This window comes from Stegodyphus dumicola, chromosome 7, assembly GCF_044657685.1.
Source record: "Stegodyphus dumicola isolate Sdum_Otavi_A_Nest chromosome 7, ASM4465768v1".
Taxonomy (NCBI): Eukaryota; Metazoa; Arthropoda; class Arachnida; order Araneae; family Eresidae; genus Stegodyphus; species Stegodyphus dumicola.
In genome coordinates, this window is record NC_140774.1 from 25,637,487 (window position 1) to 25,659,469 (window position 21,983).

The 21,983-nt window shown below is 30.7% G+C and overlaps 2 protein-coding genes across 4 annotated transcripts in view; one reads left to right on the plus strand and one right to left on the minus strand.

The window, feature by feature from the left end:
* Positions 1–21,149, minus strand: part of LOC118187783 (liprin-alpha-1-like) — a 295,871-nt gene extending 274,722 nt beyond the window's left edge. For all 3 annotated transcript variants that reach the window (XM_085819989.1, XM_085819990.1, XM_085819988.1), the window contains exon 1: positions 20,247–21,149. In XM_085819989.1, the coding sequence (XP_085676115.1) occupies positions 20,247–20,495 (249 nt within the window). In that variant the 5' untranslated portion in view covers positions 20,496–21,149. The remainder of the gene's footprint in view (positions 1–20,246) is intronic.
* Positions 21,150–21,181: 32 nt separating this feature from the next.
* fsd (transmembrane protein fates-shifted) overlaps positions 21,182–21,983 on the plus strand; it is a 37,517-nt gene continuing 36,715 nt past the window's right edge. Inside the window, exon 1 of the mRNA XM_085819991.1 lies at positions 21,182–21,433. Coding sequence (XP_085676117.1) covers positions 21,364–21,433 — 70 coding nt within the window. The 5' untranslated portion in view covers positions 21,182–21,363. The remainder of the gene's footprint in view (positions 21,434–21,983) is intronic.

Here is a 21,983-nt window from a genome sequence, read left to right on the forward strand (position 1 = left end):
CTTACTTTTAAAAAATTAATTTTTTTTAAAATCTTTCCTAAAAAAAAATTTTTTTTTTAAAAATTTTTGTTCAAATATCATTTCTCTCTATATGTGTGTGCGTCCAATTTTGTAAAAAACTTTATAATCTTTAAAAGCTTTTTAACCACCGTATATTTTTTAAGCTAATTACTAATCAGATCTGTTTGCAAGGCAAGAAAGATAGTTTTTCATTTAAAATTTTTTAAGTTTCGTTAACTTAAGGGAAATGATTAGACAGAAAAATTACTCCACTTGCATTACCTGAGACGTATCCAATAATATGAATACAACTACAACTTAATTATAAACTGATATTTTTCGAAAGCTTGGTTTATTTGATTATGGCAAAGCACACGAGAGCTAATTTAATCTTCTACATATTCTTTATTTTTCTTACATATGTATGTTTATGTCATTCCAAAAGCGTCCCAATTTTAAGTCAAAATAAAAACGGAATGTTTCTCTTTCAATTTGCCTTCTTTTTATAGCACTTTTTGCGAAATACCGCCAGCTACGGCATTTGAATCACAGAAAGGAATTTTAAACATGGAATATATGCATGATACATCAACTACAGAGAATTACAAAAGAATGCACATACGCATATTTATCTTATTACGCAAGATCAATTAACGGCTAACTAATTATACTAAATGTAGCCTGCTTAAGGAACAGATGATATATACTAATATGAAGTTTGCCTATTAAGTATTCAAGAATCTGATGCGAACAAGATAAAATATTTATGTTTCTGCCGCCCAAAGTAACAAGCCTTATTTTACTAACAAACAAAATAGTTACCCCGAATATAAATATGAACTGCGAAATCATTTTATATGTATATGTGTGAACTTTGAAGGAAGTACCCATGATTTCCAGACACAATTCTCACTGAAAAACATAATCTTTACTTTTCCTTTTGCTTGTGAGGATGTAAAGAACATTACTTTACGTGGCTGTTAACACAAATTGCGGTCTGTGATCATGTTCGCAGATGACGAGTAGAATCACGAAGATTCTCAGGCCATTAAAACTTTGCGCCAGGGCCCGACATCTTGGATTTAGTTACATGTTCAAAGAAAATTAGTATTATTTACGAGGAGAGGAGACGCAGGCTTGGGTGATTGTATACAATTCTGTTCCAGTTACACTTTTTCAAGATGACGACGAAATAATTGGACATGTTTAAGGAAAGGAGAAAGATGGTGAGAACAGACAGAGCAAGAAAGTTTCGAGGAAGGCCGCTGATGAAGAATTGCATACTTTCAAAAGATTTGCTGAAAAATGTTCATCTGTAAGTGTGCAAATCATATTATGAAGCTTCATTGCATACACAGCGAATTTTTAAAATTACGGCGACGATCGCAAGCATGCAGACAATCGAAGTTATATACCACTACACTAAGAAATTTGTAATTTTCAGGTGATAATACGGTAATTTTAAAATGTTGTATTTCTGAAATATAAAATTACGTGTATAAGTTTTATTGGCCGATTGATCAGAAACACTACCGACGGATTTCGTACGCTGCAATTTCTAGAGATGGCATTACAAAATATTAACAAACACGTTCCAAAAATATATATTAAATTATCCGATAAAATCTCTTATTCGGAATCGGCAAGATCCCGCTGCTACGGATTAAAAGGAATTCTATTTTATATAGCTAACTTCATGTAAAAATGCTCTTTCCATCCTAAGAAGTATTATTGTTGAGAAGATATATGATAGATTAAAATTTACTTTTCTGGAAATAAGCCTAATTTAAATATCAAATTTTTACATATCACACATGGCAACATGAAAAAAAAAATTACTCCAATCTTTAATAAATACGATATTTGTGAGCATTGTACTGAAATGTCTAAAAGTAGCAAAGTGTGATAGGATATTTTTTGATGATTTTAAACTTGCCACCTTTATTTATTTTTCCTTCGGGGGGGTGGCATGTGCTACGAAAACACAATATTAGAGAAAATAATGATATAAAAAATGCTGAATGCATTTAAAACTTTTTTTTTTTTTTTTTGTATTTTCCTCTTTTATTTTAAAATTTATTTCCATATTAATTGCTTGATAAAAGCAGCGCTTTTTTGGCTTCATTTCACTTAACTGCAAAATGTGATAACATATTTGACTTAAACTTCATAATTTAAATTTTCAATTTCAAATTCAAAATTTAACAATTCAAATCATAAAAACATAATAAAATAAAGAAGGAGTTTAGTAATTGCAAAAAAATACTAGCATAAAGAACATGTTTAATAATTGAAATCACAATGTATTTGCACTATTTTCTACTTGTTCTGTTTTCTTGTTCTATTTTTTAGTAAAAAACTAAGCTACTTATACGACTTCAATTTTCTATAAAGCTTATGAAACTTATCCCTTCATGAGATCAGATATAATTTTGATTTTAAATTGGAAAAAATTATAACTGAAATTTAGAAACTGATGAAAGGCAGAAATTATGCCAGCTGCTTGTACATTGCATATTATTATAAATACCTTTTCTATATTTAAGAAACTATTGTGATACGTGTGATTGAACGTAAGTGATTAGAATTAAATCTTTATTTTATGCAAAAAGTATAAATCTTAATTCCGCAACAAAATTTTGTCTTGGTATTATATCTAATATTGACATTAGTTTCAATGATGGGTTGCCTTCGTTGATATAAAGATTAGTGAACATTTATCACGACAAAAAATAAAATAAATAAATAAATAAATAAATAAATAAAAAGTTTATTGAACTAGAATTCACAATTTTAAAGTCTGCTTAGCCATTAGCCATCGAATTATTAATATTAAAAGTTTCTATCAGTTAAGTGGCATGGACTATTTCAGTTCTTCCCCCCCCCCCCAACAGGATCTTTCGCTGCCCTCGGATTTAAAAAGAATATAGTCTCATGTCAGTTAAAAGATCTCCATAAATTAAACGAAACATTTTCAGGTTTCTTGTATTTTAAATAAATGACACTCTTACAGAAACCATTTATTTATACTTTTTGTGACATTTCTTGTCTCGTTGCATATGAAATTTATTCCATCTCGCTCTGAAGTCAGAATATATTTTTCAAGTCTCAAATCATAATCTTCTTCGAGAATTATCTCCTCCTGAGAAAGTATCATGCTATTATTTTGCCAATTTTGCTGCACAACGCTTAAATAATCCTTTTCAAACAGGAAGCTCATCATTTGCCTCAGTTTTTGATACAGCCGGGTTCAAATCGGGATTCCATTTTTAAAATTAGAGGTGTCACAGCCCTATGGAAAACAATCAAAAAAACGGCAAGGAAAAAATAAATAAATGAAAACGAATAAATCGAATAATGAACAATGAAAATTAACAACATAAAAAGAAATAAAACATCAATAAATTAGGTATACATAAATGACTAAATAAATCAAACACAAAAATTAACAAAATAAATCAAACAAATGACAGATAAGTAAAATAACACATTACCGAGGAATAAAAAAGGAAAGTCAATATTTGAGCAATATTTAGATTGGCAGTTTGATAAAACTACTCGTTTACTTTGTCTTCTAATCTATTCAAAGCCTTTTTAATTTAATAACCTTTGGATGAGTACAGCACTTAAATGCCCTATTTCCTATATGGATCGCATTTTGACACTAGATTTTTCTTACCGGCTGTTCTGTTTGCCCGCATATTTTGCTCTTAAAATTTATTTGGTAGCTAGTGTTAAATACAATAGTTATTTACCAACTGCTTAAAGAAATACTGATGATTTTTTTTTTAAAATATAAATATGGCTCTCTGCTGATCCTGTGATTCAGCTTTAGTGCCATATGCCACAGCTCGTCTCATTTTCAGGCGATGTCTCTCAAAAACTGAGAAGTACAATGATTGAGATCCGGTGAACTTAAGCATAGATTCAAATTCCAGATAAGGCGTACGACGATGATGTTACCGACGTTTACAAATATGCCATCTCATATATGTTTGCGAATACATAGTCTTTGAGAAACGAACGAAGTCTCTTGAGAGTCAGCGGTACGAAAAGAAGGGCAAGAAATCCTCATATTCTAGCTTTTGAGATACCTCCATTCAAAACCAGTAGTGTCAACGAACAACATTGTACCAATACAGTAGAATCCCGCAAACTCGACTCCCAATATCTCGACAACGTTTTAGGAATTTCTTTAAGATATCTCTCGGCCAAATAGAGCAAACATTACATAGAGTACATATAATTATTATTAATGCGTATGTCTTTCCTGTTCTGTTCAAAGATTTGAAAGCCCTTTTTTCTGTAATTTTTGCCGTTTTCGTAATGTGCCATTCATTCTTGGAACTGCCTAGCAAATTTCAAGATATGTTGTAATACTTGGCAACGCTGTTTTGCTTCTTTCGAGGATACAAAGAAAGTCAGGTAGCGACTGGCCGCTGGCTCACATTCTTTTCTATTGTTGCGAAACTTTAGACTTGTCTGAAGTTTTGTTACTGCAGCTTATTGCAAACTAAACTCATACCAGTGCATTGCGGGTATCATTCCTAAGTTCACATCCAGGCGTATAAGTGCTACATATTTTTCGAAACTTTTGTGATTCTGTGAAGTAAAAATTCCGTTCGAAAACAAACTAATGTGACAATACAAATGAAACTAGATACCTTAAAGAGACCGAACAAAGGGGAAAAAACTAAACAAAATTACAATGAACTTAGGCGTTGGACGTCAAAGGGTTAAATTTTAAGAATTCTGATAAACCCACCCCTTATTCCGTAAAATTCGACAGTCTCTCAGTTCACACTATGTCAAGTTTGCGGGACTCTACTGTACCATTTATGTTTAAGGACTATAAACAATAGCAAGTCTACCCTTTCACTCGCCCGATATAATTGACAGCTTCATAGCTTGGATAATGAATTAGCAACAGTAACAAGTTTCATTTGTTTTTAATCTTTAGCATAGTAAAAATCGTACATTAAGTGTCAAAAATAATTTTTTTGAGAATTTCTATAAACGTCTGTTATTAAAATATTTAAGTAAGTGCATATAACTAATATAAATTTTCAGTTGTTGTAAACGATTATGCTGAATAAATACTGGGGGGTTCCTTTCAAAAATGAAGCAACTACGAGCATTGTCCTACGAGCATTTCCTAATATAATCAATTTGCTACGGTTACTTAAGATAATAAACGGGGTTTCTACTAGTTGGGCAAAAAGAATGATTTATTTGAATGTAGTTTAAAGGATAAAAATTAAAGTACATTTTGTTGTAAGATAGAAAAATAGTCCAAGTTTACCCTTAGCACTAACAAACTTGTCTTAAGCTGGTTAATTTCATTTGTTATTTCGGAAGTCAACTTACGAAATTGTCCAACTAATTTATAGACACTCTGATATGATACGAAATTGTCCAACTAATTTATAGACCCTGACAACTAATTTATAGTCAGTATACTGACTCAAGAAGCGGGAACGCCAATTACGCTCATTTTAGTGCTTGAAGACTGCACATTCACTAAAGGCATTAGAAGAAAGAGGTTTCGTTTCTCGAAAGAGAGACGTCCATCCAATTCAACCACTGGTGGGTTCAATAATTTATTAATTTCAACAAAGAATTACGCAACAAACAAACTGGAAAAATGTAGAGTATGATATATATTACACAAAAGCAAAAAATTTTGGAACTTTGTTAAAAAAAATTCTATTATAATAATGGTTTTACAATTCTTTTTAAAGAATTATGTGATCAACACCTTAATAGATGTAGTAAACATGATTAAAATCTATGCAGGGAAGTTTAAACAAGATCCATTATTGCACCATATCTGAGAAATTCTGTGTCATTTTATTACGGCTAAAAAATATGTTTTAATTTGTTCGTCTGAACGCATAGCAGTAGCGATTGCTTAGTGTCTAATCGTTCCATTAGCAACATTACCTCAGAAAAGCTTTAGATGCAAGCTGCAAAAAGCCACCAAATCATTTGAAGATTTTCAATGTTAATAAGTTAAGCACTATGTCAGTCACTGGTGTCTGACACTATATTTTCCATTCGGAACGCATCAATCATTGCTGACTAACGATATATAATTTTTAAAATTATATTCTTCAATTAAATTTTACACAGATCTCTGGCCAAATTTTAATCATTATAATAGCACCAATCAGTAATTAAAATCTATAAATAATTACTGAAGCTGAATGACCAAAAACGAAATTCTCCAAAATAAATAAAATTTTTCTGACCAATTCCATGGCGTGCAACAAACTGGGGAAAAAAAAAAAAAAAAAAAAAAAAAAAAAAAGCAAGTTTCAAATAATATTAACAGACAATCTCTCTTTTAGAATCCTACATCTCTTTTCAGTATTTTTCTCTACTATAATCTCTTCAATTAATAATTCTTTCCTAGTCCTTTGCCTTGAAATCTTTGCATCTGTTCTTTGTGTATTCTGCTTGACACTTTCAGACATCCTGTTTTATGAATTTTCTCTCATGATACCCAATGGTCGAAACAGCACCTGTGTAGATAAGTTATGAAATCTGTCCAGCTGACATACAAAGGTCATTCTTATAGGCTGCCGGCTATCATAAAATGATTCGGCAGAAACCATTTACTTTTACCGAGCCTATAACTATTTTAAATTCAGAAATAATCAATACATGACAAGAGAAGTCTTGTACATTTGATTTTTACGCAAACAATTACTTATTCTAATATTATATACAAGAAAAAATATACGCTTCACCTTTTCATCACATATTTTTGCGAAATAAGTAATTTTATTGAAAAGCATGATTTTAGTGTTGAAGAACTGGAATGGTATTCTGATCTATTTTTCCTGATGCCCATTTTTTTATTTCCCTTTATGCATACCAGTTTAAGATTTACCATACACAGAAAATAATTAAATTCTGAATTACTGATAAGCCAGTAGGTAATATTATGCAGATAAAATTATCACATTAAAAGGTAGTAACATCCATTATTTAAACTACACACAAAGTTACTTGGTGAAGAGTCCCATTGTAACATTTTCAGCTTTTTAAAAACTATAAAGTTTTATAATTTTTTGTGAATATACAGACTTTTATTTACACTGGTTTGGAAAGCGTAGCCAGATATTAGTTATGTTCATAATTTCAAAATGCATGACAACATGGTTTGAAGATAAATCTTTGTAAAATTTATTTCTTGACTGTAATAGGTTTTTACCTGCATTTGAAGGATTTTTCATGTTCAGGAACTTTGATAAGAATTTTCTGCAGTTTGATTTTATTAGTAAGAAAAGTAAGATGCTAATGATATCAATCAATTTCAGAATTTTGTGAATACTAAAATAAGGCAAAACAAATTGATGACTTTAAACATGCAACATTTAAAGGGTTAAAAAAATAATATTTGCATACTGAAAAACTCAAAAAACTCAAATTCAAAATGGCAGAGGAAGTCGCATAATGGTCAAAGTGACAAAATAAGGAATAATTTGGGAAAATAATATAATTAATAAAAGGGGAAAAATCAGTCACCCAGCATTAACTAAGCATAAATATCAGTCAGCTTATACAAATGATTTACAAATGCGAATTACTATTTTTTCTAATTATTATTGCTTGATTTCTATTTCAGCACTATAGCTATTTGCAAAAATTACTGGTATAATGTCACTTGTATAACATCAAACCATAAATGCAGTTAGATTGTTTAAATCCAGAGTACCATAAATACAAGCATATATGTTTAATTTAAAATAAGATCATATAAATTAATGAAGTTAACTATATTTAATGCGTTTTCTGACACAACAGAATTATACTTCAGTGACAAGATATAATGTACTGTGTAATTGCGTATAATGACATGATGTAATCTACTGTGTACATTTGTAAACGTACAACTATGCATATCTTCTGTTGAGTGACATAACTTAATAAGGAGCTAATATATTTCTTAAATGCAGCATAACTATTTTTAATGATGTAACAACTGTATACAGGTACACCTAAATTAAAATCAAAACATGCACATTTATATATACATTTATGTAGTTAATAATCATGTAAAATGAGCAAGTAGAACCTGCAAACTCAACACTCAGTAACTTAACATCCAGTGGAGACTATCAGTTCTTATTTTCACTATTCGATTCTGGAATGATTTAGTTCTTTAAAAAGGGGGTAATAATAGTCATTTATTTATACTTTAAAAATCAATTTTTTTATTATAACTACCTCACTTAGATTCCTGAAGGTGGAAAAACGATCAGTACTAAGTTTCTGTGCTGCTCAAAATGCTGCAGCTCCTAAACTATATCCAATGTCAGGGTGATGTGCCTTTACATTGTGCTGAGATTTGAAAATATTCCGTAAAGCAAAATGTTTATTAAAAAGGTTGGATAAAAGTACAGTTCCTACAATTTCTACAATATTTATTTCGAGAGCAAAAATGCACAATCAGCATATTTATTCCAGAAGTGTTTGAGGCTATTTTCTCTGTATGAGCTTGAACGAAAATTATTAATCTTTTGCTTGAACTCTCAAACATCCTCAAATTTTAACATGTTATAACCTCGTACAACTTCTGTCGGCAATTTGCAATTTTTATTTTAATACTTCCAAGGGATCGTTTGTAAATAAAATCTAATTTGTGGTTCAAATAAAAAGGAAAGTCTATAAAACAAAATTTCAAAATTTTAGATTATATTTTATTAGATGTAATTGGCCATAAGTAAAAACTGGTTTTTCAAAATTTATATCAACAAAATAAATGTTTGCCCTTTGACTTATTTTTTTAATTGAAAACTGTATTTTATTGGGTAATTGAATAACATATAATTTAACTGTTTTTTTTTATTAAAGAAAATTCAAAAATAAATATTTTGAATCTGATATCCTAATTTAATTTTCTTCTATGTTTTTTCTACAATATCAAAAACCTAATTTCATTCTGATCAGTAATTATATCCATGTTATACTTTGGTAAACAATGGCCGTAATATACAGGTAGTGAAGTATCCCGTAATACTTCACAAGATGCAACAACATTAAAAAATACCATAGTTAGATTATCGTTCCATCTCGGCATTTACAATATGACGAAAGAATTGGGCATGATGTCTCTGCGAACACACACTACTCCGATAGATTTTCAACTCGTTCAAAGTAGAAACAAACTCACTGACTCATCTCCCCTACGTTTCTATTTGGACGAAATGAGCGTTAACATTGCCAACGTAGTCGTAGCGAGGGACTTGCAGCAGGTAGCTCGGACAGGTGTAAACTGACCTTTAATTCACTATTCTGCTAAGTTTCAAATGTAAACAAATATGTCTGCTATGGTTAAAAAAAAGAAGAAGAAAACTAGGCTTAGCCATACTTAAACAACTTTTAAATTGTTGACAATTCTACAACTATTGCATGCAGATTAACTAAAGGCATAAAAAACCCTTACCGGAAGATAAGAATAACGTAATTCAATCATTTTTTTAAAGCAAAAGATGCACAATTTACCTTGTGTTTTATTTTCAAAAGAATCGTTTTGTAATTATATATATGTACTTTTGGTGCAGCTGATTGCAACCAAAAAGGAAGGTACACAACTACATGTTACAGTGGTCCTATATACAAAATTTCAACATTCTGAGATTACTCGTTTTAGTTATGCAAGATACATAATGTATGTAGGTACGTATGTACAGACATCATGAAAAAATCTGTTCTGAAACTATTTTAAATCCTTTTTGCAACTCATTTTGTGGAAAAAAGTCCTTTATACTGTCCTTACATACAGATGTCGTGCAAAAACATCATTAAATTGCATTTGATAGCAGTCAGAATGGATATTTTCTTTGCATTATGATACCAGAAAATTTTCATGATTACAATACTTCCTTTACTTGTTACTTCATACAAGGAAGTAAAAAACAGATGTAAACAATCTGTTTTGTTATTGCAAAAACATTTACAAAAAAAATGCTGCTATAACATATTTTTCATATATGTTACAAGCCAAGTAAGAAAACTGCAAACTGTACTGAATACCACTGAAATAAGTTGTACCACTGAAATAAGTTTTCACACATTACTCAGCCGAAATCAAATTACTTTTTTAGTACCAACCATTACAAAAGCAATGTTATTTGTATCTTTTGTTATCTTTCAATTTGAAGAGAAAGTGTGCATTCTGCTTACAATTTGAAATACAAATTCATGAAATGACAAGGCTAAAAGTATATTTACGGGTACCCCTTGGCGAAAATTGGTGGTACATGGATATCGAGTTCGTGCAATTCTTTGACTTGTTATTTTGACTTTATCCATGTACACTCCGATCTATTTTCACTTGAAAAAACATCAGAGAATTGCACAAACTTGGCACTGCACACTCCCTTGACTTCCCATGTACACATCAATATACTTTCACTTAAAAAGTCAAAGGAGCACCCAATTCTAGGTAAAAGTATATTTACGGAACATTCAACTACTCAATGTTACCATAAATTAAACAACTTGGTGATAAACGAAACAGCAACTTTGTGATATTCAGGGATTACAAGGGATATCCTTCAGTCTACTCTAACCATGACAAGTTACAAAATATAGGTTATGTTTACAGTGTGCTGTGGTTGAGCACAGTACATCAGAACAAGGAAGACAGAAAAATTATTCTTTATAATTATGGGTACTATTCTGTTTTGAGGGCCGCAAAAAAATTGCAGCGAAAATGTATGCGCAAAAGTGCCAAATCTAGCAAACGTGCCCATTTAATAGTGCGCCAAATCTAGCGTACGCACTGATTTCAGATATCTTAAGTTTATATAGTTCTATATTTTTTAAAATGCCATTGAAATACTAGTTTAATTTTTAAATCCTTTTTTGATATCCTATGGATTTAACAATTTGGGAACTGCCCAAGATGAAAAGTCGGCAATAGAATTTTGGGTAAATGCAGAATCCCCCACTGCTTGACGTATTTTTAAGAATTGAACATACTCGTTATCCATGTGCACATCAACCTATTTTCACTTTAAAAAAAATCCTAGAACTGCACAAAAATGGCACTGTGCACAACCTTGACTTTATCTATGTACACATCGACCTATTTTCACTTAAAAAGTAAAAGAAAATTGACAAAAGTCCAATTGTTTTTACCCTTGTAAAAAGCAGCAAACAAATAAGTGAGCGATTCTGCACTTTACCGAGAATATTTCCAAAGAAAAGGCATCATTCATTATAGAAAATTACGTTTGAACAACCAACAAGATGAAATTATGCTTTAGCAATAAGTCGGTAGCGAAATTGCGATGCAGGCATCCATTCAGTTATGTTTAGCAATTTTTATATAAATTATAATAAAAAAGTATTATATGAAATTAACCTTTCATCTAAATTAAAACATCAATCTTAGATAGTTATTTACTATTATACTTCCTTTCTTGTCGTAATTATTATGGTTGTTGCAATTATTTTTGGCAGCATTGGCATCAACAAAAGTTTGGCGATTTTTCACGGCCCTCGAAACCGAATAGTCCCTAATTACAAATGCTTATTGTCAATACATCTAAAATTTAAAATTTAGATATTGGAATGATGGGCATATTAAATTGCTTCAAGAGCACCAAAATTGCCCGCAAGAAATGAAATTATTGCATTGACCGAATCTGAGTGACCTCATTGTCACTCAAATTCATATCTTATAAGAAGAAATGAATTTGAGTGATAATCAAGTATCACTGGAATTTTCGGCTGATCTTTGGAATATGGTAACAGGTAGTTTGGTGACATTTTGGAGGCGATAAAGGTTACTACCTAGGACTTTGAAAATAATGTGAGAAGTACTCAGTTCCGATTACGTATTATTTTGTGCGAGGGAAATGAGAGATCATGAGATATGTCATGTGACATTAATGGACGAAATACAGTTCTTTAACCGGAAAAGGGGGTAAATTTGGAAAAATACCTGTAGTACTATATTATTTTGTATTAAGCTTCATTGTGTGTTGTGTGAAATAGTGTTGATTAATTTTCGGATTGCATGGCGCTATGTAAAGTGAATTCTAAATTTTTAATGCGTTTATCTGATAATGATAATAAGTTGAGATTGTGTGAAAGGAAGGATATTACAGATAAGTTTGAATGGCGATGCAAGAAACCTGATGAAAATAGACATTTTGTGAAATGGAGTGTAAGGAAGGGTATGTGGTTTGCTGAAAGTAGTTTGAGTATGGGTGATATTTTATTAATTTTTTATTCCTGGTAGAATAGACTGCCAGTTGACTACTGGATTTCGGATTTAGAAATTAGCAGTAGTACTGCAGCCGATTGGAACTCTTTCTGTAGGGAAGTGTGCGTGCCACGTAATGAAGATTCTGAAGAAGATTATTTTTAATCATTTGAGGATATTATTTTTATGCATTGTTTTAAATGTAAGGAGTAAATAAATTAATATGGTATTATTGGAAAATTGTTATTAGCAATGATTTAGTTTAAAGTAATTAGGATTGTAATCTAATTTTTATTAATTTAATGTATGTGCTTATATATATTTTAAGTAGTGTTTTTTAATAAAATTATATTTTAATTTAATGATCGTGATTTTGTGAGTTATATGTTTGTCGTATTTTGGAATACGTTTGAGTAGTATACGTTGAGTATTTCCATGCATTTTCGTGAAATTTTTATAATTTATGAGAAAAAAGCAGTGTACATGGATATAGTGAAGAGTGTGCGCAATGCCATTTTTGTGCAATTCTGGGATGTTTTTTTAAGTAAAAATAATTCGACGTGTACATGGTTTAGTGATATTTTAATTAAATGATAGTTATTTTGTGAATTTTATGTTTGTAGCAATTTGGTATACGTTTCAGTTGAAGTAAATGTGCATGGAAATAACTTAAATATTTGACACTAAGTATTTGTAACCATTTGTAATGTTTGCGGTATGAATTCGTTGGTGACGTTTATAATATAATAGATAATTTAGAGGTAAAAGTTTTTGGATATTTTATTTATTTTATACTTGGAAATGTTCATCCTTGGAAAAGGTTGATCTTTACATTATGGTAACTTGGCGATTTTTTGGCGAAAATTTGGCGACCAACTCTCCTACAGCAACCCTCTATTTTTTTCCCCCGCCGCCATTTTGTCTTCACGAAGTAAAGACATGTTTCTTTTCTTTTTATCTACTGAACACTTCTTCCAACAATCTACTAGCCGAATTACACTTATGCTAGAAATTTTATCTAACAAAACTGCTTAATCATGACAAATATTCACTGAAATTGGGAAAAAGTGCACAATACCATACTCCTTACGCGTTTTTCAAAATAACACATACACATAAACCATGTACACGTCGACTTATTTTTACTTAAAAAAAGATCCCAGAATTACACAAAAATGGCATTGCGCACACTCTTCACTATATCCATGTACACTGCTTCTTTCTCATAAATTAGAAAAATTTCACAAAAATACATGACAATTTTCTGAATCTTTAAACCCGGTAAAAAGAACATATATGAAATTACCTGATCGCGAAAAAGTATATATGCTTTCCAAATATGAACATTTCCACACATAAAATAAATAAAATATCCAAAAACTTGTACCTCTAAATCATCTATTATATTATAAACGTCACCAACGAATTCATACCGCAAGCATTACAAATACTTAGTGTCAAATATTTAAATTATTTCCATGCACGTTTACTTCAACTAAAACGTATACCAAATTCCTACAAACATAAAATTCACAAAATAACTATCATTTAATTAAAATATCACTAAACCATGTACACGTCGACTTATTTTTACTTAAAAAAAATCCCAGAATTGCACAAAAATGGCATTGCGCACACTCTTCACCATATCCATGTGCACTCCTTTTTTCTCATAAATTAGAAAAATTTCACGAAAATGCATGACAATTTTCTGAATCTTTAAACCCGTTAAAAAGAACATATATGAAATTACCTAATAACGAAAAAGTATATACCCTTTCCAAATGTGAACATTTCCACGTATAAAATAAATAAAATATCCAATAACTTTTACCTCTAAATCATCTATTATATTGTAAACGTCACCAACGAATTCATACCGCGAGCATTACAAATACTTAGTGTCAAATATTTAAATTATTTCTATGCACGTTTACTTCAACTAAAACGTATACCAAATTCCTACAACCATAAAATTAACAAAATAACTATCATTTAATTAAAATATAATTAAATTCAAAAACACTACTTAAAATATAAATAAGCACATACATTAAATTAATAAAAATAAACTTACAATCCTAATTACTTTAAACTAAATCATTGCTAATAACAATTATCCCAATAATACCAAATTACTTTACTTCCACCTTACATTTAGAACAATGCATAAAAATAATATCCTCAAATAATTAAAAATACTAACTTACCTAATCTTCTTCAGAATCTACGTGTCCGATAAACTTTTCTTATTTCTGTTTCAGGATCTTTAAAATCATACTTATAGTTCACAGCAAGGTACCAGGTAAAATAAATAACTTAATAAAACATCTTTACTTCTATCTCGCACAACCTTAAAGAAACACTTATTACTACCCCTTTCAATCCCACTAAATACCCATTTCGAATTCACTTTAGTTAGGGCCATGGGATCCAAAAATTAACGAACACTCTTTCACACAACACAGAATAAAGCCAAATACAAAATTTCCAGATTTTTTCCCGATTTCACCCCTTTTCCGATTAAAGAACCGTAATTCGTCCATTAATATCACATGACATATCCCATGATCTCTCATTTCCCTCACACAAAATAATGCGTAATCGGAACTGAGTACTGCTCACATTATTACCAAAGTCCCAGGTAGTAACCTTTATCGCCTCCAAAATGTCGCCAAACTACCAGTTACCATATTCTAAAGATCAGCCGAAAGGGTATACAGTCAAAAGTCGTAAATCCGGACTCGTCGGGACTTCGGAGATTCCGGATTATAAATCATCAGTTTAAATCTGGTAAAATGGCAGAAGAAATTATAAAATTAAAAACATGAAACCGTAATTTACGAAATAAAGAACAATTATGATCTAAAGTGTATCAAAATTTAAAAAAGAAAAAAAAAAAAAAAAGCTTAATATTTATTCGTTTACTTTATTAAACATTTCTTTCAATGTAAGTTGTTTAAGTTGCTTCGTTTTTTATGTGATAATACATTCTCTTTAATTCTATAAACATACATAATTCATAATTTCTTGTTCAGTTACAAAGTTCCGCTGTTCAAGTCCTATAATTGCTGTGTCGAGAATACCGACTAATTTGTCAATCGAAATTTTTTTGTTTTCAATAACCTCTGTCACTTTCTTTGCTATTGGAAGCGAATTATGACGAGGCATTTGATTTAAATTATATCAAAGACGGAGTATATCAAAATGAAATACTACATTTAGTAAGCAATTATAAGCCAAATAAAATAAAAACATCTGCCCTGAAGATAAGGATAGTGCTGACAGATCAACTTCCAATTCATTGCCCCCCGCGTTAAAGATAAACAAAGTTTATATAAACAAACGTTAAAGTTTAGACAAACAAAGGATATGCCTTTATCCATTTTTTGCAGCAATTCCACTTTTTGTTTAATGGACTCCGAAACATACTTTCGCTTTGTAGATCCGTTACATATTAGTAAATATAAATCGGAAATTCTATTTGACATAATCAAAAGTTCAAGCTTACTTTTATAAAATTGCTCTAACAGTCTGCAAAAAATAATAAGCCGGATCCAATTCGAAGATTAAGGAACTACGCAATCTGCAACATTAACTGAAATAGATAATTAGAGCTTAGCTTATACCATCAGTTATACATTAAACGCGCATTCGGAAACGTATTATGCGCACGTGCACACGCAAATTCGCAGCCGTAAAGGTCTTACGCGCATGCGTCAACGTGACGCATGCGCAGAAAGTTTGTAGCTTTGAGGTCTGGATTATAGATCATTCCGGATTATCGGTGTCCAAATTAATGACTTTTGACTGTATACTTTTTCGCGATCAATTAATTTCATATATGTGCTTTTTACCAAGTTTAAAGATTCACAGAATTTTTTGCATTTTCGTGCAAATTTTTGTAATTTATGAGAAAATAGCAGTGTAGATGGATAAAGTTAAGAATGTGTGCAATGCCATTTTTGTGCAATTATGGGATGTTTTTTTAAGTAAAAATAAGTTGACGTGTAAATTGTTTATGTGTATGTGCTATTCTGAAAAACGCGCAAGGAGTTTGCGATTGTGCACTTTTTCCCAATTTTGCAGTTAATATTTGTCATGATTAAACAGTTTTGTTACATAAAATTTCTAGCATAAGTGTAATTCGGCTAGTAGATTGTTGGAAAAAGTGTTGAGTAAATAAAAAGAAAAGAAACATGTCTTTACTTTGTGAAGACAAAATGGCGGTGAAAAAAAAAAGAGGGTTGCTGTAGCAGAGTTGGTTGCCAAATTTTTGCCAAAAAATCGCCAAGTTACCATAATCCAAAGATCAACCGAATTTTCTCTGAAAGGGTTTAATTGTTTTGCCTAGAGATACATACTTTTCATAACTTTTCTTTCTAGCACAATAATTATTTTTTGACAAAATAACATATTTTCCATTCATTCTTCACATATGTAGAAATATTTGGCACCACCAAGGGAATAGTCTCAATGACATAATTGTAAATATTCCCAAAACAGAGTTGCATGTTTTCTCCAGGGTTATGTTGGACTAATAGCAAGACAGTAATGACCGAAGCACCAATTTCAGCATTCTGGATTTTGAAGAGATATGGTTGACACACATGGTATTGTACGAGAGTATAAAAATTGGTTTTACTGGCAAAATTGAATGTAGGATGCAATACAAGTAAAGGAGTGTTTCACTGCCAATTAATATAGCCTGTTACTTTAAAAAAGCACTTCAAGGCCCTTACCAGCCCCCATTTGCAATCATAACTTCTGCCGTTATCACCGTACAGCAATCATTATCTCGACATTATTTAATACTGTAATTCAAGTCCTCTTTCATTTGTGTACTTTCCATGAAGTAAAATATGCTAAACAAAAATAGGGAGGGGATTAAGTGACTCGTGCTTTTTTCTGCAGCTTTGTTCCCATTACAAGTCAAATCATAAGGCAGAGAAAACCTTTAATTTCCTGTTTTAAAGTAACAGCCAGTAGAGCTGTTCTGACTGACATAGTGGTTCACAATGCTAGCTGCATATTGTTGGATGCAAGTTCAAATCCCACAGACGACATGGTTTTTGTTAATGTATAGTGGCAACATAGAGGTGCTTAAAATACTGGCAAAACAAAAGTCCTCACCAGTGGTTTGATGGTAAGGAAAGAGGGATGGGAGACTCCAGGGCATTCTCCAACAAAACTGGAAGACAGCTGCACTATTTATATGAACATTCTGATGCCCTTCCCCCAATCCTACCTGTATGTACATATTACCAAGTTATCCCTAAAAAAATTAATTATTGCACAAGAGATTAGAGCTTAGAGTCAGAATAACTAAGCAAGAGATCAAACTTGAAAGTGGGGAGATATGTATCAACAAACTAAGAATCAAGTATAAATAAACTAAAATTTGACATATGGGAGACATGAAAACAATTACAAGCTTTGGACATAAGTTACAAATTACAAAATCAGTTAGAAGCATGGACAAATTATACACTTAAATGAAATGTAAATACAGTATAAATAAAAGTAGTTAATAATAATAATAATAAAATGCAGTTCAATCAACAACATATGATATAGTTAAACAAGAGCAGACAGAGAAAATTTACTGCAATATGGTTAGGTTATTTTAATATGGCAAAGATATGAGAGGGATCATTCGCCTGGTGTTTATGTGGTGCAAGTAAAATGAAATACAATGTAGCACATATTTGATGCTTTAAAATACAATGCACAGTAATTAGTTCTTTATATGCATCTAACAGATGAATTTTTGGCAGTGTACTTTGAGATGTCTACCTCTAATCATAAAACTTATCATTTTTGGTAACATACCATCTACTCTCCAGATTAAATCAAGTTCACAGGGTTCTACTTAAAAGTGAGATACAACCAGTCCATTCCTGTTTGGTAGAATTGTTTTCCCTAAAATGTATTTAGGTTGGTAAACTGGTTATTAAAAATCAAGTTGTAATGTTTAAGCATTTGGTAAAATCCTAGTATACGATGCAGCCTTGGAGCGATTTTGAAAATTATCGCCAACACCAAAAATTACCAAAAGAACATCTATGTATATATAGTGATAGTATACTATACACTATATACTATCACTATATACATAGTATATACTATGTATAACTATATATATTCTTTGAATACCCGTTTACTACTCATCGTATATGTCCCGTTTTTACTGCTTATCATAAAAGTTGCCAAAAGTAGCCAAATCCCGTGTGCACCGGATACTAGGATTAAACCAAGCATTTTATTCCTTATTTAGGTGATGAACTTATTCTTTAATTTTTTTAATCCGATAATAAGTTCTGTTACATATTCTTAATAAAATTATTCAGTACTTTCTTGTTAAAGCAGCCACCATAAATGCCTATGGCAGCTAACGTATCAGAATACGTAAGTTGCACACCACAAATTTGGCAATTAATAGTACCAATTTTGCAATGGCCATTTTGAGAAGGAAATATATATTATTCTTTAATGATAGCAATTTAATCAGTACATATTTCATAAAATGTAAATCCCATAACAGGTTCTATTGTATACATTTATTGAAATTATGCTTCAGAAATATTTCTGAAATTTTGTTTTATCTTTATGCTTTACAGCAAAACTAAAGTTTTCATCTGGTATAATCATGTAGTTCTTACACAATCTACTATTTAAACTATGATGGCTAAGACATATATTTCAAAGTATGTTCTACTTATGACAAAAGTTCCATCGCTTAAACCCACTGTTTTTCTCGTAGGTACATAGTTCTTAAAATCCATTATTTACATGTGGTTTTAGTTAATACCCACTCCATTTTCAAAACTGCAGTCTATCAAGCATCATTATCAAGTCTTATCTTACTAATGAGTATATCTATAAAAAATGCTAAATTAATTCATAACAGTAATATGAGAATTTACACAACTGTAGCCTTTTCAGATTAAAACTAAGTTTTTTTTTTTTTTTTTTAAATATAATCAATTTTTCAAAACAGACTTTTCAACTTTTTTTTTCCTGGTATGCAGAAGCACATAGATGGCAGCACTAGCCCATCACAATATAGAATGACAGATCAGATATTAATAGTGTACATCTAAAGTCAATTTTTAAAAAATGAAAAAAATTCAGGTTACATCTGTTTAAATGATTCATATTTCATTACAGATGGGGAGAGAAAAAGATGTACTTCTGAAGATAAATTACATATATGCTATAAAAATACATATAAAGCCATATTCTCAATGTTGAAGGCAATAATACTTTTGCTTGCAACATTTTTATTAGAAACTTGAGAGATTAGTATTTTATTTCTGTATTGATTTAGCAACAGAACTAGCATTATTTTAATCTCAAAAACATTATTAATTCTGTTACAGATATACTATATGACTGATTTTGCTAAATAATAGCTGTTTAATTTGAGACAGTTAAAGAAAACACAAAATAGTAAATAATTTTATACCCTATCTTGGGCTAAAATTTTATGATTTTATGCTTTTAAACTTCTGCCTTCATCAACTTTTCTAAACGTTTTTAAAATTCATCCAAAAAACAACCTAAAGAAGTTAAAAAAGTGTAAAAAGGCACAACTTAAGTATAACAGGTTTTTTACTCCAAGGGAAAAACTATCAACAGCCTATAAAAACTGAAACTAAACAATATGACGAATTTAAAAAATTAGATCTAACACAGTGTGCTAGTAAAAACTTATAGTAACAGGGGGGAAATACATATTCTCAAAAATTTCAGCAACTTAAACCACAAGCGCTGATCTTGTTTCAAATGCTTTAATAAACAGGATGAACTGCAATTATTTTTTAAAATACTTTTGATTCAGCTCTGTAATTCATTCTACAAAACAATGTTTTAAACAAGTTTATTAAAAATATGCCTCAAGATTTTTTTTTACAGTTACTAAACTGAATTAATGGGAGAAACTTCACTCGGTAATATTCAGAAGAAAATTTAAATTATTAGGTATGATAAATATTTAGAATTAATCACAGCAATTTACCTGAGGTAAATTTGCCTGCAGTTGCCTGTGCAGGGAATCTCTCTCTTTATTCAGATCATTTAGTTTGATGTGAGTGTTCGCCAAATTTTCTTGGGTATCCCTCAAAGTCTCTAACAGTTTGTCACGTTCATCTAAAATATTCACCATGAGCTGTTCAAGATTTGCTTCATCTGCCGAAAACTGACTGCCTCTTTGCCCAAGGCTGTCTTCGGCAATAGTAGGCATCACGTCACACATCATATTCCACATTTTTTACAGATATCTTATGCCTTACCAATGTGTTTTCCAAAAATTCAAATTAACCACTTCATAGCAGCACGTTCTGACAAATCACTAAAAGTAAGTTTCCTTCCATTAGAAGAATTTCATAGAACTTTCTCATACAAAATTCACAACCTTACGTTAAGACGAAAGGATATTTTATGGGGCATTTGGAACAGTTTGTAGGTATAAAAATGGATAAGAAATAACATCTATTGCCGAGTTTCATTTTAGCTAAAGAAGTGGTTTCCATAGTGAAGTTTACAGATCCGCAAATTTGCAGAGACAAAAAAATTTCTTCTTCGAGTAAACACCTTCTGAATGACAGCCTTTGATTTTACTTGTCTCAACTTGTTTAAAGAATACACACTTTCCTCATGACCATCTACCTCTGAATTCCTGAATTCATTTTTTTCCTTACTGCACTATTCAGTTATCCCACAATCCTCAGAAGCTACTCTCGCACGTTATCACTTTCATAAGGATTTAAGACTACTTTATATTATATATAACTAAAATACTTTCCTCTATAGTTATTTATTTCGGTACTTGTAATATTTACTGCATTTAAAATGCTTACTATTTATTTAACAATTAATTTTCATTTAGAATTTACCTCTGGTGTTGTGAGAACGAGAATAATCAGTGCCAAAAGTCGACGTTTGGCGCAAGCGCTCTTACGTTTCGTGCGACGGGCACCCGTGGCCATGGCGGCCAACTCAGGTGGTAAATCTTTGGAGTCGGATGATTTCCTAACCCAATTTTATTTTAAAATTAATTTTTTAAACTCTTTTTTAAATCATAAATTCAGTTTTGTAATTGATATGCAGTTAATTTCGTAAACTATCTTCCTTATATGATCATTTTGAAAATGCCAAAGGGTGGTAAGAAAGGTGAAAGAAAAAGTGTTCGAGATGCAGTTTCAGGTATGTAAACAAAAACAAGAAAAAAAAAAATATTATTCTACTACAGGTTCAAAGAATACCTGTAAATAAACATCTTTAAAGTTTTTGCTTTGTTATCGTTTTGATGTAATAGGTGCATATATGTTTCTATGCATTGTTACAGTCATCAGTTGTTTTAGTTAAATGAATTATTAGCCAAAGTGTAAATATTTAAAATCGAAGTATAATTATTTATAATAATATTACAATTAATTAAAAGAATGTAATTTTTTTTCTTCTGTTTTCTTTTGGGGGGACTTTTGATAGTGAAAATATTGCAGTCTGTCCTGAAACCCTAAGTCATTAAATTGAAAATGTGACTTTTTCAGTGACAATATCATTGTGTAATGCTCGCTGTTTCTATTGTTTTTAGCATCAGTTCAGTAAATTTTTCAAAAGGTTGCAAATAATTTTTTCTTCCGCCTAATAACGCACATTTCCTTTCCGTTATGAAAAAAGTTGTTCCTGAGAAACAGATAATCATGTAGTTTTTAGTCTACTGCTTTTATTTACCATTTTTTCCATCATTTTA